Source organism: Notothenia rossii, assembly GCF_949606895.1.
Source record: "Notothenia rossii genome assembly, chromosome: 3".
Taxonomy (NCBI): Eukaryota; Metazoa; Chordata; class Actinopteri; order Perciformes; family Nototheniidae; genus Notothenia; species Notothenia rossii.
This window is the reverse complement of record NC_136901.1, coordinates 88,522,781-88,545,282: the sequence shown is the minus strand read 5'-3', so window position 1 is coordinate 88,545,282 and position 22,502 is coordinate 88,522,781. Positions and strand designations below refer to the sequence as shown.

Genomic DNA, 22,502 nt, shown 5'->3' with positions numbered 1-22,502 from the left:
ACAGACTCTTGTTGAAAACGTCTACTAAACGGTTTCTCGTCCATTCTGAGTAATGTAGACTCTACGGTTTTTCCAAATTTCCCTAGTTTGGGCTTTTTTGTTTCCCTCATTCCATCTACCGACAAGGGAGAGCGGTAGACAGACAGTGCTGCCTCTGTGCACGAGGACTTTCCAAACACAGAAGGCAGCCATCCTGGAATGCGGACTGGCGTAGAAGCAAGCTCTGAAATGATGGTCCTGGCCATTGCTAAAGAAAATAAAATTAATGCAATCTGTAGAGCATGCAGCTTTTAATTAGTGGCTTCCGTCTCCTAATTGGTTTTCTCTCCGTTTCCCTCCGCCCTTAATTTGGGGATCGGACCAATTGGCCGTGCTGCATTTAGTGTGCTTTGTTTGTCTTGAGAGAAACCGTAGACCGTAATCAAGGCCCGCACAATTACGTTTTCAAGGGGAGCACAGGGAAATCTGTGCAAAGAACATCCAACCTCATTCTTTTTTTAGTTCTTCCGCAAGTCTTTGGAGGAAATAAATCTGTACGGCTTGTGGTACCAACAAGGAGAACAGCTTTGTGCTTTTTTAAACTGAAGTTGACTCAAGAATGTAAAAAAATGGAGGACTACTTTGGTTCAGGCCATGCACACTGTCTACATTCTTGGTATATAGCAAATCATTTGTGTTGTGTATGACTATAGAACAAACTTAAATACCATGCATGACAACATAACTAGCAACCAGTGTTTTGACGTTAAGGGTTTGACCATTAGACATAATACAAATAGGATACCTTAGACCAGGGGTTCCCAACCTTTTTTACCAAGAGCCCCCCCAAATGACTCCTGTTGGAAGTTGCGCCCCCCCCACACACACACATACACACTGGATGAATGTGAAGTATTTTGTTAAAGGAGGATGAAAGCGTAATTAAGGAGCAATATTGGAGTGACTTTGATGGTTATTGGACTCAGGATTAATTCATTTGGATTCCCGCTGTATGAAGAAATTAATAGAAACGCCGTAAGTGGAAACAATTCACAAAGGGATTAAACTGTTTAAAACACATGCTCAAAGTAAGCCGGATTTTGCCGATGTGTTTATGTGGATTCAAAAGTCGTAAATAATCTACAAAATGGAGGAGACCGATCTGATCGGAGCAACGGTGACAAATAATCCAACTGAAACCGGCATGGACAATGACTATGTTTTAGAAATGCGCTTATCCAGAAAAGCCTGGTTTGGACACTTTACGGGCAGAAGAAACATTTCTATTAAAGAAAGAATTATACATTTCTGTCTTTTTATGCATTTAATAGCTACTAACTTGAATTTGTATTCAAATTAATTCATCAATTATTTTTTATATTTTATTGTAGAGACAAGGCTTTTAGTGACAATCATGTATTGCTTTACAATTATATGTAAAAAAAATAAAAAAAAACTTTTTTTTTTTTGTTGAAAAGTCTAAATATGATATTTGGCCTCAATCATCTGAGGCCTGGCGCCCCTCCCCTGCGATCTTTGGTGCCCCCCAGGTTGGGAACCACTGCCTTAGATGTATAGGCATCATGTAGAAAAATGCAAGGAATACTGGCTTTGGAATAAAAGCATTATAAGCAACTCAATACTTCAGTTCATCCACTTTAATCGTGTCCTTAAACAACTTTGTAAATATCCAGAACTTACCTAACTCCCCTGAGAGAATATATAATGGTTCATTCATGCTGGAGCTGAATTTTTGGCTATGCAATAAGCCCTGTTCATAATGGCTTGTGGAAAGTGCATTATCTGAGTGCAAATGTTTACTTATGACCTAACAACTGAGTCATGTTTATTGCACGCAACAAAAGCTAACTGTGAGTGAAAACACACAGGAGATCACAAAGCTAAAGCTTACCGTGGTATGTTTATAGCCGGGTATGTGGTCTTTTAGTGGTTTTGTGTCAGAGCGCGGAAGAGTAAACACTCCCATGTAGATTTCCATTCAAGGTGTGTGTGCATGGTATGGGATGCAGGTAAGCTAATGATGGACATCTCACAGTTGTTGAATGTATTCACTTGGCTTTGAAAGACAAAAGTAGGAACGAAACAGCTGGAAAGTGGACAAGACGGCTGGTTGAAAAACATGCTTGGTTTTGATAACACCAATGAAATAGTTTCCCAAACAACTGCTGCTGGACTTTGAGTATGCTGGAGAGATAAGTGTGGGAACGGAAAAGAAAAAAAATACAGAATCAGAAAATGAGGACAGGAGGAAACCCAGATAAAAGCAGAGGGAAGACAGCAGGAGCGGCTGGCTGACGGCTTGCAGCAGGCTTTAAGGAGCAATCATTTGAGGTCAGGGACGGGTCTGGTTGCCCGGCACTACTGCACACACACACACACACACACACACACACACACACACACACACACACACACACACACACACACACACACACACACACACACACACACACACACACACACACACACACACACACACACACACACACACACACACACACACACACACACACACACACACACACACACACACACACACACACACACACACACACACACACACACACACACACACCATGTATACATCACTTCAGGGGACATTACATTGACAGACATGCATTTCCTAGAGACTTATCCTAACCTTAACCATAACCAACACATGCCTAACACTAACCCTTACCCTAAACCTAACCAAGTCTTCACCCTAAAATTAATGAGGGACATGGGGACCTCCAATTTGTCCCCATAAGGGAGGCGAGTCCCCATACGTGACTGTGTAAACAGATTTAGGTCCCCACAAGTATAGTAATGCTAGGCCACACACCCTATTTCATGTTTACCGTTTTCATCAGCCAACAAACGCATGTCTTTGTTACTGGGGCAACTTGAAAAAATTTACCCCTGCAAAGAAATCACATTCTCCACACAGCGGTGAAGAGGCCAGTAGAGCCTGTAGAGGTAAAGTGTAGAATACAAAACATCAAAATACCACAAATACTGGAATGTTATATGTTGGTTTTGGTCATTGTCTTTCACATAGACATATTTGTATCTTTACTGAGTTATGTTGCTTAGTGCTGAACCCTTTATTCTTGACATTATTGCTAGACACATTGATCTATTCTGCTGTTGCAGTTGTGCTTAAGTTACCCTAGACTGTTGTCAAAATATAAGAGTGCATGAAGTGCCTTTGTGTAAATGTCATGAAAAAAAAAACATGGCATTCAATTTCCTCTCTGATACAACAGCTTAAGTTTAAATGTATTATTTCAGCTACTGACTTAATTCAACACTTACAAGCTTACTGGACATTTCTCTGAGAAGTTTGTTGGCCAGTTGCCTAAAGCCTAGATAAGAATCTGACAAGGTTTACAAAAATACTGTTAAAACAAATGTTATTACTAGTTTTACTTTCCAGTACTAATGTGTCCACTCACATCAGCTAAAGAGATCTCCATTCTTTCAGTGGGTAAGTGGTGGGTAAAGAAATCTGTATTTGTGTCTTTGTGCATGCTTCTCCCTGGAGCTTGAGTAGACGCAGGATGCAACAAACATAACAAGCTCGTAGCTGGACTGTGTTAAGCATTTGAGGGCGTAACATAATTCCATGCGGCATTTAGCGGTGAAACAAGACACAGATCGCCCCTGGATGTAAGTAGGGCCTGAATTATGAGGGCCAGAAAATAAGGGAGGCGGAGAAGGAGGAAATATTTGGAAAGGGGGGCAACCGAGTAAGCGATAAAGATGATGGGGAGATGGGAGAAAAAGATGGTGAAGAAGAAGTTGTAGAAATAGAGTTGAGAGGTCCTTCATTCCGCTTTCTGTCTGTGACCAGCAGGTTTAAAGCTCGACGTCTCTCTCTCTCTCTGTCTGTTTACAATTACCGCGCCGCGAATGAATCTTCCACGAATGACCGCTCAACTGGCAGCGTCGACTAGTCAGGAACAAGGGAGCTATTAGTGGAGGAACTGAGGAAGGAAGGAAGAGGGGAAAGCCAAAGGGAAGGCAGTCCAGCTCAGAGGCCCAGGGACAGGGAGGGAGGCGAAGGGGGACGGCTTAGTGGAGGGATCAGTGGAGTTATACAGCGAAGAGGGAAGGGCGATGGAAGAGGAGGGCTCAGCCATATCTCCCCCGAGGCGATCTGCTCAACAGAAGCAAAGATCCCAGAGGAGGAGGAAGAGGAGGAGGAGGAAGAGACCGTAGCATCCCCTCAACCCAACCCCCCCCCCCCCCCCAACACCGCCGCTAGCCAGAAGAGGAGATGAAAGAGATTAGTTCTGGGGTCTGGCCCGGAGGACAGTGGACCAGGCAGCTTCTGAAATTCTTTCATTTCGTAGGCAGGAGGATTTAGGATGGGACCTCCCTGCGGCCCTTTGACACGAGAAATACATGAGAGCTTTCGGTGGGTGTGACACTTTCAACCCCCACCCCCCCTCATCCGATCCAAGTCAAGGTTTTTTCGGGCATGAGAGCGCTACTGGGGACTTCCTGACAGCCATAAATTACTCAGAGATGACATGCAAGGGGAAAAAAAGAAGCGCTGGTCCCTTTTTTTAAACCTCCAAGCGACTCACACACGCAGAGGTGCAATCCCAAACCTATGAAACAGCCGCCTTTCACACGGTCATTCATCAAGCTGGGCCTGTGAAAGAGGAAATGAAGTGACACTGCCCCGTCATCCTCTTTCCGATGCTTCTGCCAAGTCTTTGCAGAAAGGCGGCAGGGCCTCGAAGACCTCCAACATGTTTCTGTCTCGCTTTATTATTGCATCTACCTGACCTCAGAGGTCGTGCTGTAACCATCATAAAAGTGTTCCCTTAAAGTCATCAACTAAATCATTTCTGTTTTCAAAGGAGACAGGGCAGAGCACTCTCCTTTAAACGTTTAGTATTGAAAGGACAGAAGCAAAGACGTCGGGGTCGTTGAGACACAAGCCAGAGGGATTCAACAGGATTTAATTCTGTGCCAGAAAGTGTTAGAACACATTTCCAGGTTAAAATGTATTGGCTTGAATCAAAAGCAGCACAGACAAGGATTCTCTTTACTAAACTAAATGACATTACCATGATCGGTTTAGTCCAATTTCCGAAAAACAACAGTTGCCAAACGTCTTTGCAATTCTTCCATTGCCATGGTGCTTAAACGTGGAGCAACTAGGGTTCAAAATGACCAGCTAAAGCTTAATGAGCACATAATGAGCATGTAATAACAAATGTAAACCATTCTTCTAAAGGAGTGCAACAGCAGATCCTTCCAGAATGTCAGTACTTTACTAAAATGAATGATTGTGTCCTCTTTCTTGTAAATACATGTAATAATCAGTAAAGCATTTGATGATAAGTCAACAGAAAAGGATTTGATCAAACAAAGACGTCCAACTTTTGCTGTTTTCAGCCTAAAATTGGATTGTCAACTTTCTTTTAGTGTTTTCAAATGTCGTTAATCTTTGGGTTTTCGACTTCTGGTCCGAAAAAACTGCCATCCCCCTCTATTTCCCCCTTTCACTACTGTGGGTGTTTCTCAATGTCGAGGATGCTTGCTTGGTAGCCCGAGTCACTTCCTTCAGAAGCTAGGCAAGAATCCTTCCTGGCATTCGGAAAACGAAGAGTGGAACAGGCGAGCAAGTGTGCAGGTGTGCGTCATGTGAGAGGCCCCGCCTTACATTTTCCGCCACAGATTTGGGGAAATTGGTCCGTGTGCAAAGCATTGTGGGGATTTTAAGACCGCGGAGTCTACACATGTGCAGCCTCGAAATTTCTCCAAACGAAGTACGCCGGGCTCGGTAGAATTCCAAGTATGCTGGACATTGGAACAGTCCTTCGGCGGGACTCGATTACGTAGTATTCTTGAAATAGTGGCTCTGGAGCAGCTTTACTCGACATTGAGAAACACCCTGTATCCCAAAATGAAATCAGATTATTATTTCATTCCACTATTTCAGGATTATTTAGACAAAGAATCCAGAGATTAGTCAGTCATTAGTTGCATCCATAATCCTAATGTTAATTATTCTTGTTCAACACAAAAAGGCAGCTGGAGGCCTCTCAGTATCAAATGGAGTCAATTAACCACATGCTTAACCAACACTGATGTATACACACATCCCGGCTACATGGAAACACAACTCCCACTCTGACAGCCAAATGGTCCTCCTCACAGAAGGGCCTGTTGGGATTCCTTTCCGCTACAATGGGTAACTTAAATCTTGATGAAGAGGATATACGTTGGTATACCTTTACTCCCCAGGCTTGTCCAGAGCACCTATGAAATTACTGTAGCAAATAATAGCCCATTTGTTTCTCCGAACATGGCACTGGACCTTGTTAAAGTGAACAAAAAAAAAGAGCACAGACCTGCTTTTTATCACAGAAAAGAAAAGAAGACACACTGTAGCTCTCTTTTGCAACATTATCGGACCCCCCTCTTGCTCCAACTCTCATTTCAAATCCCCCCCAAACTTACACCTTATCCACTTGTAAGCAGCTCTTAATGTGGTGTTGGGATCCCCGGAGCAGAGAGGCAGCTTCAGCAGGGGATATTTGGGACATACAAAGGGGGTATTATTTGTTGCATCCCCCCCCAGTTGGCCCCCTACCAGCTTCTATTCTGTATGTGGTTCTGACTGTATCCTGATGGTGGCCAATGATGACTCCTTCCTGCTGTCTGGGTTTTACAAAGACCAGAGAAAGACCAGAGAAAGAGCAGAGAAAGACCAAGCAGCCTGTTCAATATCCTTTCAGGTGGGACATGGAAGATATGTGCCCTTAAAGTAGGGCTGCTCAATTAATCGTATTTTAATCGCAATTACGATTATGGCTTGCAGCGATTACGAAAACAACGTAATCGAAATAAAACGATTTTTTTTTTTTTATTACTTTTTTTTTTTTTTTTCAGTTAAATTATACTTAAAGTTCAGGGCAATCAACTGTTAAAAACATACTGTTCACATTTTTTCTCCAATAAATTGATGTTTTCAAAGTAAATGGATAATCGTTTTTAATAATCGTGATATCAATTATTGACCCAAATAATCAAGATTATGATTTTTGCCATAATCGAAATAAAGAGAGAGAATCTTTTTTCCTGAAACTTCCAGAATCTCTTTCCACAGAGGGGACACTTGTTGATTTAGAAGAGACATGAAGAAGAGGGGACACATGTTGATGTAGAAAATACATTGGATTTTGTAATAGGTCCCCTTTAAATCAGTCACTTAAACTAATGTCTGCTTTTAATATCTGTCGTAAAGGTGTGTTGCAAAGATTGCATTTCAAATATATTGATGACACTATATTCTAGAACAACATTAAGGTAATTACGTTACTCAAGGGTTTCTTCTCCAAATGTTGAAACAATTAGCACAAACCGTGCTGTTTCCGCTCTGTGTTTTGTCTGTGTGTTTAGGTAGGGGCATGTTGTTTCAGGTACCGATGAGACGTGAAATACAATCCTTCGAGGCAAGTATGAGAAATAGATTCATGGGTTTTGAAAGCTTATCAGGAGCCAAAACACTGCAAAGTCGTTCATGATACTCAGGGACAGGATTTTACAACTCTGGAAAGTCTTTGGGGCATCAATTATTTTATTTTATCGTAAAAGTGTTCATGTTACAGTTGTGACAGCTTCATAGAAAGCTTAAATGTAGCTAGATGTCAGCTAGCCGTCACTGCAAACCAACACACAACCTTTACTTGAGTAAAAGTACACATACCACAGAGTAGAAATACCCAAGTCAAAGTCCTACATTCAAAGTTGGAGTAAAGGTACACAAGTATTACAATCCAAATATACCAAAAATGAAAGTACTTGTTATGCAGAATGACTGTTTTTCCAATAACATATATCACTGGATTAAAATTGGTGAAATATCAATGTGAACATCATTTCAATTGTCCAGCTAGCAAAGGTGAAGCTAACTCAAATACATTTTATACTGCTATGTATATCTTTATTAGTTATTGTACATCATAATCTATTAATTGATTTATATGTATTTATTTGATTAATTATACAAACCTGTTAAGTAACTTAAGCTGTCAGATCAAAGTAGTGCAGTACTTGCCTCTGCAATGTAGTTGAGTAGAAGTATATGTAGAATAAAATGTAAATACACAAGTAAAGTACACCTACCTCAACATTGTATTTAAGTACAGTACTTAAGTAAATGTACTTCGACACTTTCCACAACATATCAGAAGCTAGAATCAGAATTGACACTCACCATTGTTTTATGTATCAGATTTCGACAGCTGTTTTTATGTGTACAGGTGGGAAGTTGAATAGTGGGCTGCAGCACGTTAAAAAAGGAACGTTTACTGTGTCTCAGTTACCTATATGTCAAACAAATTTAGACTTCAAATCTCCCGAGTTGGTGTACAGTCAAATCCAATATTTTTCAGGCAGGCCTCTTCAGCGTGCCCCCGCGTAAATCCCAATTGTTGTTGCCGTTGTTGCTTTGTTACTAAGCATCTGGAACTGGAATACACTGATGTATACAGTGTGTGGTGGCTAGAAAGCGATTGGATGTTAGCCACACTGTATGAAACCACTATGCACTTATTGTGCCCATTAGTGGTGATCAAATATGCTACCATGGGGAACGTAATTTTATCAAACAACATTTATGCTCATTGATTAGTAACATAAACATTTAATACAACCACTCTCAGAGAGAGAATCATCTGGTAGTTTTGAGGGAGAGACAAGTAAAAGAGGACAAAAGAAATACAGTGAAAGGCAATAAAAAAGTGCAATAAAGACAGACAGAAAGAGTTGTAAAAAAGGGAAATATACTAGCTCTGCAGCCGTGTTGCAGGAGGTGGATTTGGGGGGGGGTGGGGGGGGTTAGGAGAAGCATTTGTGAGAATAAACGAGATTTCCTGAACTGAGAGCATTCCAAGGGCGCCGGTGGTCTCGGCTTGCCAAGAGGCAAGACGACACATGCTGGAGATGTCTGCCAGGTAGCAGAGCACAAAGAGCCCTCATTTCCTCCCTATCCCTCCCTCCTCCTTACCCCCAACACACACGAACATAAACACACACACACACACACCTCCCTCCACCATCCTCATGTCTTTCTCTCTATAGCTCATCAAAACAGAGGAGTAGCTGACGGATAAGCAGCCTCTTTATGATTTAAGGAAGGGACAAATTCTTCAACACTTAGCAAAGAAATAAGAAAAGGGATAATGAAACCTCAGACCTCGATCCAGCTAAAAACACAAGCAGTTTCTTTTGATGTCTTTAAAACTGTCTTTTATTTCCTTTTAATGAGGTGCATAAGACTGACTTCCTCTGTGAGCTTCAATCGAGTTTGGTTTTGATCGCTAGAACCCTTTCTTGCACTGAGGTAAATCTTTTCGTGGCGAGATAACTAGAGTTAGTCTGGTCTTGCAGGTTTCGTTCAGCGTCTGGTCGGATTGGAAGCTTTTTGTGGTGGTATTCTTGGATGCACACATGTGTAAGCTGATACTAATACAGCCCTTGAAGTTTGATACTTGCCTGGGGATCCTGCTCCCCCAATGCTCACAAACACACATGCACACAGCTTCCCAGAGCTCATCCATCCCTAGGTGGTATCCCATTACTTGCTTGCAAAAAGACACACACACACACACACACACACACTTTTTGTTTTCTTTTGCCACTGTAGCTTCTAAGCCACAAGCCAAAACTCTCACTGCCTTCTCATTACTGCATCTTAACACACGCAGGGCAGGAAACACTTTAAATAGTCTTCAAATGAGGACAGTGTTTAAGTTAAGAGAACAATACCAAACCTGCACTCGTGGTTAATGTTACAAACTCAGCCCTGGATGAAAACACAGTATTCAAGCAGAGATACTCTGATAGTTACAGTACAGCGTAGATAATATCCCAGGGTTAGGGTTAGTAGTGGGGCCCTTTTGAGAACCGTGCGGTCAGGGAAAGAACTGTGAATGAGCTCTAATCCTTTAAGACAGCACCAATAGAGATTCCATCATGCTTGGCCCGTCACGAGAAGAGAGCAAAGCTTGGGAGATGATAACGTCCAACACAAAATAAAATATGGCCTGGTTTGACTGGCGGGCTTATAGCCGCTCTTTTAGCTAAGGGTTGTTTCCTGTTGGGAGGAGGTAGACTCAGGTGGTGGTTTGTGCCAAAGAAAGGCAAACAAAAAGGTATTCACGAGAGAAACTTGAAATATCCTCTGATGCCCTCGTGTGAGGCCGAAGACTGAGATGTTTTGAGTGTTCATGGGAGGTTTCCTTCACCTAAGTCTTAAGTCTTTATGGAGGTGGGTATTAAGAGGTATTCATATGAGCCAACGCACACAAACAAAAGCACATTGTGTATTCGAAAAAACACACACGTTAGGGCGATTTTACCTCGGCGTCAGGTGGTGTGATCTTTCATAATGATTTATAATGTTTTTGTCACTTTCTCAGTAGTCATGAGGCGGGAAACCCCACCATTCCGGTTCACCAGGCAGGTGATAAAAGCATAAATCATTTTCAAAACACCGCTGATTAAGATCTGGGACACCAGCCTGCGAGCATACATGAACGGAAAGCCACAAAGACACACACACACACACACACACACACACACACACACACACACACACACACACACACACACACACACACACACACACACACACACACACACACACACACACACACACACACACACACACACACACACACACACACACACACACACACACACACACACACACACACACACACACACACACACACACACACACACACACACACACAGCGATGCAAGAGAGAGAGAGAAAGGAGGGGGATAGAAATCAAAGCTCCACTTAGCTAATGCCTGAATATTTACCAAGTGGCCCACTAATTACAGTCTGGTGGAATTTGACTGTGATTACAATTAGCAACGTCCAGACCGGCTAGGAAAACACTGGCAGATGTTCAGGCTGCTCAAACTGGCCTGATGTCGGGTATTTACTTTGTACGACTTCTGCTAAAGCCCATTAGACCACAGGAGGACTTTATAAATGAATGCAACTCTATCAACATGGACCCGGATATGGGGCCAGATGCACTGAAGCCATGTGCCTGACATTATAACAGCAGGGCCAGTTATAGGATGTACAGTAAATGGTGAATTGCGAGTGGTTTTAGACTCAAAAGAACCACAAACTCTGTGAAAACAAGCATGACTTGGTATTATAAATAGTGACCCTGTTATAGTCACATGTTACACAATTACAATGCAAGGTTCTTACTGGAAGCACGTGTTGGGACACAAGACCACAAGACCACGAAGGCTCATAAAGCATCTCATGTTTCAGCACCGTACATCGAGCTGTGGAACTATATTTTAGGAAATGAAAAAAAAAAAAAAAGATTTAACAACCAAATGATAGGACTGCACGATGAATTCAAACGAGAACATACGAGTATTGCGATATCCAGTAAGCGCAATATTTGGTAAAGGCAAAATATATGAAAAAAATATTCTGAATGAAGCATTGTGGGACTGCAGAGAAGTCCCGGCCTACAAATGGTATTCTAGGGACTTAATCAAAATCGACTTTATTACCAAGTAGGTTTACACATAAGGGGAATTTGCTTTGGTATATGTGGTGCATACGAAGACACAGAAAGAAGAATAGCATAGACAGATATTTGAAACAACTATTTAAAGGGGAGCACTGTGCTGATTTAAAGGAGGTAGTGAAGAAATGTGCAGAATTAACAATTAAAAAAAAGATAAGATGTTGTTTGCGTGATGTGCATTTTTGTAATGCATAATGTTTTTCTGGGGTGGATGAAAGTCAGTGTCCGTGGGGTTTGATAACTGATATACAAGTTTCAATGATGATGTGAACAATGCTTAATACGGTCGAATCATATCACAATTGCAATATAGGTAAAAATATTCAGAATTTTTTTCCCAACGTGCAGTCCTGGTCCTACAGGACACAGTTTACTGAAACATAGGTCAGATGTAGCGAGACGTGTTTCCTGCTGATGCCAGCCACAAAGACAGCTGAATACATCTGTCATCTCTTTTATCTAAATTCCTTATATCACTCTGAGTTCATAGCTTATCAGCAGGGATTAAACCCCTGATCACTTTATCTACTGAGTGACAAACAGACAGGTTTAAATGTGATTATCCCGAAGCATTAGTATTTATCTTTGCATGCTTTTAATGTAGGAATTGTCCGTATTGATCATACTTGTCAAAAGATCTGACCCGTGTCAAGTTTGGCACCATCTCCTGTTCAGAAGCAACACTACAGTAGAAAGGGTTTCCAGAGGGAGGAGCATGAGAACATGAAGAAGAGGGAAAAACCTCATATAGGACATGAGCTGATAAAAAGGAGGTGATACTCCCAAGCGGTGGAGCAAGACAAAAACATTAAGATAAATAAATACTGTGGGATGCTCTGTATTCTCACCTAAAACTATGTGGAGACACATTACAGATAGGCGAAGAAAAAAAGGGAAATTTCAACATCATATAATCAGAGCTAATTTTGAAAGCCCTCGCAGGAAGGAAGGTGTTACAACCATGTATTTGTTGTCATTCTTCCAACATGGTAACGCACATGGAGAGCTCTTGACTCAAACAACATCCTGGCACATTTCCACCCACAACACACTGAGTGAGATATGAAGGTAGGTAATGCTGGGAGAGAGGGCATTTGTAGCAGGGTGTGAAACTGAGCTCATACCAGACGGGACATGATTTGTCAGTTTAATTATTGTTTAACAACATCTCTGTTTATAAATATATAAATATTGAAAGCTTCATCAGAGGCTGTGGATGGATATGTAATCATGTGTCCTCGAGACAGTTGCAAAATAGCTATACCTCCCAAGTGAATGCATTTATTGGACAAACTGGTGGATAAGAAACGGTTTGATAAGTTTGACTTTTAACTTCTTTGCTTTTCAACGAGCGAGCTATGGCTTAAAAAAGAGCTATGCTGAAATGAGCAGTATCAGTTTCTAACAACCATTTTGCTGATTTGAAGTTGAAAGTTTATTCTTTAAAACACATCTTAAAGTCTTTCTGATTTGTTTAGGAAACTTCATCGGCAATGAGGAAGACATCATTTAGTGGAGAGTTTCTGAAACTAGCCTTCAGTTACGACATGTTCAAGTCAGAATCGTATTCTCTGTCTACTCATAGCCCCCCCCCCTCCATCAATCCATGCCCGTTGATCGTCTTTGTTTGTCCTTGTTTGTTTGTACTCCCCCACCCCAACCCTCCCGTATATTGTAAAGTGACTTTGAGACCCAGAAAAGCGCTATCAAAATATTTTAAAAAGAGGACATTTCAAATAAAATCAGTACTGCGTTACTGAGGCACATCAGTGCATTAAGCTAAATGCTTAATACCTGCTAAAATATTAAATAAAACAAGACTAGCCTCCTGATGTTAAGCGAGTATAGCTAACTATCTTCACCATTGTTAGCTTAGCGTGCTAACATGCTAACATTTGCTATAGGCTGTCACTACCCGATCTGCAGCTCTGCCCGATCTGCAGTGCGCATGTGCGAGATGGTCCGCCATATTGGACAACCCCGTACGGCAACCCGAGTAGGACACTTGACACAGTGGCTTTTGGCAAAGCTCAAAAAGAAAACTCGAGAGAGATGAGTTATTGTTATTACAACGTGACTTCACTATTATTTAACAACTCTTTTTATTGGGTTCTTTTATTTGGGGTTAAGTACATTATCAGAATAAGTGAGAAATGAATTTAACTTCTGTTAGACAGCCATATGCCATACATTTTTGCATACATTCACAGTAAATATTTATCCAGTATGATAGCTGTCTAACAGAAGTGAAATCCATTTCTCACTTATTCTGACAAAGTACTTAACCTCAAATAAAAGAACCCAATAAAAACAGTTGTTAAATAATAGTGAAGTCACGTTGTAATAACAATAAGTCATCGCTCTCTCGTTTTATTTTTTAGCTTTGCCAAAAGCCACTGTGTCAAGTGTCCTACTTGGGTTGCCGTACGGGGTTGTCCAATATGGCGGACCATCTCGCACATGCGCACTGCAGATCGGGTAGTGACATAGGCCAATGGAAATGGACGCTGCCATCCCTAGAGTCATACCACCACTAGCATATCAGATGTCAAATTCCACTTTTTTAAGTTTGATATATTATTGTAAACTGATATATTTGAGTTGTCTGCCAGACAAAACAAGTAATGATAAGATGTCACCCTGTAGTTACAACCATATTATGTTATTTCCTATGATTGTTATAAACAATATCACAAGAGTCAAAGCCCTTGAGTCTCAGCATCCATTGACAAATGTGACACGCAGCCATGGTAATTGCTCCTATGGAGTATCTACATAGACATACTGTCCTTTCAACTCTAATTCTACTGCCTCTGTTTTGTTTTCGCCCCTTGATCTGATAAGAGCCCAGTTGGGAACTTCTGGTCCTGAACAAAGACCCATCTGCTAGTAATCTTCTCCACTGTAAGCACTCCTGCCTCCTGATAGCACGGATAAAGCCCGGCACGCATTATGGTAAACGAATAGGCTATTCAGTGAAATAACAAACCGACACTATCTTTCCTGAGGAATAATCCACCAACACAAACACACTGAAGGAGGAAAAGTCTTAGACAAACTGCAAATGGTAAAAGGGACGTGTTGTTTGAGTGTTTGTGTGTACAATCAACAAGACGGACAGCTGCTCCATAAACAGAGTGACAGGGGGCTCTTCCTACTGAACAGGCTGGATAAATATTCCTGGTGGTGCTAATCAATCACCACTGAGCAGTCACAGCGGGTCAGAGGTGGGCCTGGGTGATTGCCGCAATACAAAGGAAAGAGGAAGTGAAAGAAGTTTTTTTTAGGTGGAGGAGGGACAGCAGGAGGTTTGATTAGGGGGGGGGGGGTTGGCGATATGTCATCAAGTAGAGACTAGAGGACTCAACTAACCTATTTACAGCAGCCAATGGACCTTCTACACTGCATTTCTTTAGGGAATTACATAAGCTGATTATGCAGGGGAAGTTAAAGAAGCCCCAACAACAGATTATACTGGTTTGTCTGCATTTGTGAATAATGTGTTTAACATTTATCAAAAGTGATACAAAAGCGAGAGGAAGTTGCAGCACTTTGTGTGCCTGGGTGGAAACTATCCATTTGTTATCTTTTGTTATCCGATTGTTAGGATGTGATTCAGCTGCCTTACTCACATTATGTCTGGATGTTTGTCACTGATGTATTACAAAGGCCAGAGGACGTTGGATGCAAAAGGAAAGGATGTCTTAGTGATTACAAAAATAGGCTTTAGGTATTAATATAATGAATATGGGCCCTTTGAGTTTATATTTAAACTGCCAAGTTAAATCCGGGTGAGGCAAGAGTTTCCCAACTCAAAACGACCTTGTTCTAACTTGATAAGAAGAGGAAATCCACACTCTACTGCAGCAGTGGTTGACAGACGGACATCAGGCCTGCTCCTTCTAAAGTAAACGCTACTTTCTCCACTATCATTCTCTCTACATCCCTCCCATGCTGTCCGTCAAACAGCTGAGGCCCCCAGGAGCCCCTACAATGACTTCATTGACACCTCAGCGTCCCATTAATCTTCATTTGTCCCATCATATCCTGCCATTGGTATGGAAATGCCCACCCATCTCCGGTGTGAAGTGACAGTCAGCGTCGGTGGCAGAGGGGTGCTCGAACCATAGGGGGTTCCTATCTGTCCATTTGGCAGCTTCCGTTCCCCAATGCATGTCACAGGTTCCTTATTCAAATGACTTGAACTTTGCTAAACAACCACACACAGACACACACTCGGTAGGGGGTGCGGGCGGGAGGAGGTAATCTGATTTCTCAGCTGCCCGGGAGACCACTTCCTGAGAGGGAGGTTTGTGGAAGAACGCCTGGGGTTTCCCATCTGTCCACCCAGGGGTGTGACCCCCTCCCTACTGTTAGGAGTCTCTTTCTCCCTCTCTTTTCCTCTTTGAGCATCCTTTTCTTCCTCAGATCTACACACACATGCCCACAGACGGTTTCTCAGCCGCCTCACCGCTAATGGAGTTTGAAATGAGACGGCAACCAGTTGAAGAGGTGGAGGAAGTTGCTGTCATTCCCCCACCGCAGCGATGGATCAATTCTCCACAAGTGGGCTGGGGGGGGTTAGCCTAAATTTGTAAGTGGAGGATTTCTCAAAGAAGTACTGACAGTAGAAATCCAAATAAATGTTCAAAGCGGTTCACATAAAACAACTGCAGATGCAACGACACTGTAGGCCGCTTTCTAAACAAGGATAAGTGAATGTTATGTATAGAAAAAAGTAGAGTAGGAAGAGGAATGAAAAGTAAAGGGAGTGGTAAATGTAAGAACAGATATGAAAAGTATGTAATGGTTTTAATACAAAACTGCAGTTTCTCCTTTCAACTCTCTTGACTTTAAAATGGTTTTCAATTGGAACACATTTTTTTTTTTTCTCTGCTGCAACTCTGACTACTTTTAAATCCAGGCTGAAGACTTTTCTTGTTGCCGCTGCTTTTAATTGAACTATTCATATCTTAAACTGCACTGTAACTTTTATTCTTTTAATGTTTATTTCATTATCTTTGCTTTTTAATGATTGTTTTTAAATGCCATTTTCTCAATGTCATTCATTTCTGTAAAGCACTTTGAATTGCCTTGTGTTGAAAGGTGCTGTATAAATAAAGTTGCCTTGAAATGAACAGACAGTTATGTTGCCAATGAAATAATTCAGAGAGTGTTGTGTTGTAGCGATTCTCGTCAGTTGTGACATGGCGGGTCTATAAAAGAGGCGAGCAAACCAAAATGGATGAGTTTTGTTTTGAGGAAGCGGAGACGCGGACGGACGGCGCGATCGTCACGGGGGGGGAAAAACCCTCTATTGGCTGCACGGAAGCTGGTGCTCGGCCCCGTTGGATCGCTGTTTCTCTGCTGCTGAGAATACGATATATCGGCAGTCTCTAGCATCAAATCGACGAAAACTAACTGAGAGTACCACCTACAATGAAATACAGAAAACGACCTGGTTCCTAAAGTTCCACGTACATTTCCACCTTGGAAAGGCAGCTATTTTGTTGCCATTGCTTGTATTTTTCAACACATTATAAAGGATTAGTAAATGTTTTGTTTAATGAAAAGGATAGTAATATTGATATTATAGATTTTTTTATAATTGATATCGTCCTTCAGATTAAAACATTTAAAGTTAATGTTAAGTGAAGGAAGAAACCAAAGTCAAAAAAGGGAAGAAAGACAGATGGCTGCCTGAGCAGGAGCTTAAGAAGCGCCGCGACATTCTCCTTTCCTGTGTCCTTTTTGACAAGACACAGACTCCGTCTTTGATCAGCACTCAGGAAATTTCATTAGGACGGAGATGGGTGGATAAGAGACCAAAGAAAGCTTTTGTGGATGGGAAGAGGAAGAGATAAAAGGGTAGAAAAATAGAAAAAGGGGGGTTGTAATGGGGGGGAAAGAAGAAAGAAAGAGGAGATAAAGGAACTTCCACCTGTTGTGCGTTATCAATCGACTGTAAAGGCGGTGAAACTCTGCCGCAGTTGTTCATTAGCTTGATCCTAATTACTAACAACAACCTGATGTTCACCATCTTGGCTAATAATGATAGCATGTTAGCATCTGTTAATTAGCACTAAAGTACAACATCAGAGGTCAATTGCAGGTCCTGGATATCTGTTTCACATTTAGAGGCAATCCATAGTATAGTTGAGAAGATTTACTCAAGAGCATGTAAAGGTCATGGTTGCACTAGTGGAAAAGTCATAGGATCATTAAGGTAATAAGAATAACAACAGATGCTGGTGTTCTTGATAAAAACACATCTTATTCATGGTTTGCCATCAATCAATCTGTTGAGTCTCCAAATGGAAAGAGCCATATCTTTAGAGTTTATTTCTTGTTCCTTTTCAGTCATGATGAAACCTGAATCAATCTCTTGGAAGGTGTATGAAAGTTATTCGGCACCACTTAGCCAAACTGAACTGAACCAAATGAACAGAAGCGCCAAAATGACTTCAAACCTGAAAACCGAAACCAAACGAGGTGTACAAACGCGTCCAATCTAAACGCACCAAAACAATGCAGTGACAGAGAGAGAGTCGAGGACAGACGCAGGTGACCTTTAAACTTATCAATCAAGTACAACAGAGGAAGCGAGAGAAAGGAGGTGACAAGAGAAACAAACACATGACATCTTCTCAACCTTATCAATCAGGGACCAAAGAGGAGGAAGGAGGGATTAAAGACGTCTGTTTACCTTATCGATCATGTCGGGTCGGTTGGTGGCGGCCAACACGGTGACGTCTCGGAGCTGCTCGATGCCGTCCATCTCTGTCAGGAGCTGAGCGAGGACGCGGTCGCCGACACCGCCGGAGCCTGAGGAGCTGGAGGAGAGGAGGACGAGAACAGAAGATAGATGAGTGGACAGGGTCGAAAGACAGGGAAAACAACAAGGACATATATGTGGCGATTGACGATTGTTTGGCAGGATGGATGATGGAGAGGGAAAGGAACGTGTGTCATTTAGTCAGAGACTATACGGAAAAGGAAGTAATTGATGGGAAAGTTATGAATTACAGAAAGATGATGGTTGAGTGGATTGGCGGCAGGATGGACAGCATACTGTTCTTGTACATATCCCATATTCTATTGACATGTATATAGACTTTTTGTTCTGGAGCCCATAGGTCAGAATAATTTCATTACCATTTCGACACTGTAGCTTATGTGCGTATGACAATAAAACCTTTGAATCTTGAATCTTAACATAACATGGGTGGAAAGAAGACATGTGTAGAAAAGAGAAGCCTGTCCCTAGAAACGATCGAATAAGGCGTTTGTATTAGCACGATATTATGACCCATATTTACGCTTATATTATTTACAATCTCTAGTGACCGTAGTAATTGACCGTGAAGACAATGATGAAGATCGATGTAGGGTGAGAGGAAAAGGGAAAATTGATCAAACACACCAAGGACTTTTACACAGAAGGTTGATCATTGCGTCCATGTTGAGTTCTTTTAACATGACTAATATGTATTATGTCATATTTTTTAAATGAGTAACATCACAGACAGAGATGTACCCATTACTAAGATCCTTTTCTTAACCTAAAAAAATGGTTCTCTTAAGTAAATTGCTTTATTACCAACGTTAACCACATGTTAGAACTGTCACGTTAGAACTGTCACGTGACAACTGTCAAGTTACAACTGTCAAGTTACAACTGTCACATTACAACTGTTAAGTTACAACTGTTATGTTACAACTGTCACGTTACAACTTTCACGTTGCAACTGCCACGTTACAACTGTCACGTTACAACTGTCACGTTACAACTGTTACGTTACAACTGTCACGTTACAACTGTCACGTTACAACCGTCACGTTACAACTGTCACATTACAACTGTTATGTTACAACTGTCACGTTACAACTGTCACGTTACAACTGTCACGTTACAACTGTTACGTTACAACTGTTACGTTACAACTGTCACGTTACAACTGTTACTTTAAAACTGTCAAGTTACGTTACAACTGTCACGTTACAACTGTCACGTTACAACTGTTACGTTAAAACTGTCACTTTACAACTGTCACGTTATAACTGTTACGTTACAACTGTTACGTTACAACTGTCACGTTACAACTGTCACGTTACAACTGTCACATTACAACTGTTAAGTTACAACTGTTAAGTTAGAACTGTCACGTTACAACTGTCACGTTACAACTGTCACATTACAACTGTCACGTTACAACTGTCACGTTACAACTGTTACGTTAGAACTGTCACGTTAGAACTGTCACATTACAACTGTTACGTTATAACTGTCACGATATAACTGTCACATTACAACTGTTACTTTAAAACTGTCACGTTACAACTGAGACCATGAACTCCTGTATGTCAGATTAGACGGTAGAAACAAACAACTCGTGTCTTTTGGGGTGGAGGTTGTGGTTGTAGCGAGAAAAGACAAATGGCATAATGGAGGGAAAGAGAAAGAATGAAAACTAATGTATGTTGGATGATTGAGTACATGGATGATAGAAATATTTAGCAGCATGCAATGTCCTGCTCTCCGGAGGGCAATTCAACACACTTTACTCATAGGTCACCAATATTTGCTCTATCACGTAATGATGAAGATTATCCAGTTCTTGAATACTTGAACTTCTGAATAGTTTCACTGACACTCTGATGGCAGGTTCTTTCATTAAGGCAATTTTTCATCAGGAAAGGAAAGGCTTTGGCTGAAAAAGTGAGCCTTCCTGCCAATGACGTCCCACTGAACTGCAACGCTCAAATAAAACAGCCCTACTTTAGACAAAGTTCACAAACATGTCACCTTGTTTGGACTTGTAAATGTAGTGCTTCTGTTCTGCCAATATAGCGAAGTTTGGAAAAGCTGGACTTTATCCCACACAAGTATTACTCTATAAGATCAACATAAGATATTGCGTACGCAAGATATACCATTGAAAGTCACAATTCTTTCAGTTTTCATGAACTCAAACTAAATGTTTGAACCAAGGCTGTGTCATTCAATCGCAAAGCATCCGCTGCCTCACTTAAAAAGGTGGAATCTGCAATTTTGGTGGACAAATTGTTGATATTTGAAATCAACAACCAAACAAATTCTCCCATCTGCATGTGTTTACCATTTCTTCATGTTTACATATTTTACCATGCTGGGTCGTGGCTGAAATAGTTATCAGCTTCGAGGCAAAATATATAACGCTGACATTAGATGTCTCATTATTAATTACTTCGGCTAAGTGTCCACGTAGAATCTGTTTTTGGAAAGCGATCTGACTTGTGCGACTGCTCTGAGAGCTTTTAGCTCGAACATTTTGAACTTTAAGAAAGGAACTGGACTCCCCAGCACCTTCAAAGCTCTTGTCTGCCAGAAAAAAGGAATATATGGACACTGCCTTATAGAAACGTGCATGAAATATTCTGCCTCTTTCTCTCTGTCTCATATTCAAATGCACAGAAGTTTGATTGGCTTGACCAGATCAAAACCAAAGTATTGCCAAAGCACATTGTACAAGGTGGTACAACACTAACATATTTCAGAAATCATGTTAACAATATTATTTCATTGAAAATCAGATCGAGAAAGAAGGTGATGGATATCATCAAGCATCATCTGTACCTTTCTCAGTCCTCAATCCTGAGTTTAAAAGTCAAAATCTATTGAAAAAAAATATGTAATTATTTCCAAAATACATAAAATGTTTGCATCTAACTAATTATTTGCTTCGGTCCATATATGTTGGTGTTTATTCTTTCAAAAATAAATTCATACATTTCATACAGATGCCTATTTTTATTTATTTATTTAATTGTGAATTTTGAATGTCCATGTTTGTACTTGTGTTTTCCTTCTTAAAATGTATTTTAAATATTTTGAGATGTGGTTGAGCAGGGTATACTTGTACTTGTACTTGTACTAGTCCTTTATTAGAGATGTGTCTGTTGTTTGTGTTTGTTTTTAGTGTCAGGATGGAACCCTTGTCTTTTTCTCTGCAAACAGAATCTACCTACGGGTACAAATAAATAACCTGAATCTGAAATGACTTGTGTGATTTTGAGACATCATGTCATCCGGGGGAACTGTGAGGCTCATTGATGTTTCTTTTTCAAACAGAGCAACAACCTAGTATATCAAACTGTGCCTCTAGCAGTAATCATTTGACTACAATGTGTGGCCAATATGTTATAACACATAATATCAGCATCCCTATCCTTTAAGATACTCATCATCGCGTTAGTCAGTGCGTTACAAGGCGGTTATTTTCCATAACGCAGTGCAGACAGCCACCCTCCTCAGCTCAAACACACACAGCCTCTGTTGACAGGCCAGCGGAAGTGCCAGACGTCATTAGCAGAGACAAGGCCGCATAGGAACACAAAGGAGCTCTGTCACTGAGATATGAAGGGAGAAAACAGAGAGAGGGGGGGGGGGGGGGGAGAGTTAGGGTGAGTGGGGAGAAAAGGGAGGGAAGAGGATTAGGGAAAGGAGGACAGAGCGATGCATTGGAGAGAAAAGGCGAATGAGAGGGAGAATATGATGTGAAAGAAATATGGAGAGGAAGAATGAAGGTGGTGAGAGGAAGAGGGGTGAGCAATGGAGGGGGAGACAAAAGGACAGAGGATGTCAGGGAAATAAAAGGAGATTGAGGGTGACAGAAAAGGAGAGCATGGACAAAGAGAATGAGGCACAGAGGGAAATAAAAGGGGGAGACTTTCATTGAAACAAAAGAAAAATGGAAATATAAAAGTATAAACTGACCAAAAAAGTATAATATATGTAAAATTCAGTATCAATTAATGTCAATAATGTATTATAGTAGAGACAAAGAACATAAGTTTGACCACAACTCTTTTTCAGGTTCATATCTTGTGCCTTTGTGATATGTTTAAATGCGGTAATGTTCAAAAAGTGCCTGTTTTTTCTCGTAG

General features: G+C 41.1%; 1 protein-coding gene across 1 annotated transcript in view; it reads right to left on the bottom strand.

Annotated features, from left to right (window-relative positions):
* The window catches only part of afg2a (AFG2 AAA ATPase homolog A), a 128,139-nt gene that overhangs the window by 56,022 nt on the left and 49,615 nt on the right, over positions 1-22,502 (bottom strand). Inside the window, exon 15 of the mRNA XM_079669511.1 lies at positions 18,283-18,409. Coding sequence (XP_079525637.1) covers positions 18,283-18,409 — 127 coding nt within the window. The remainder of the gene's footprint in view (positions 1-18,282; positions 18,410-22,502) is intronic.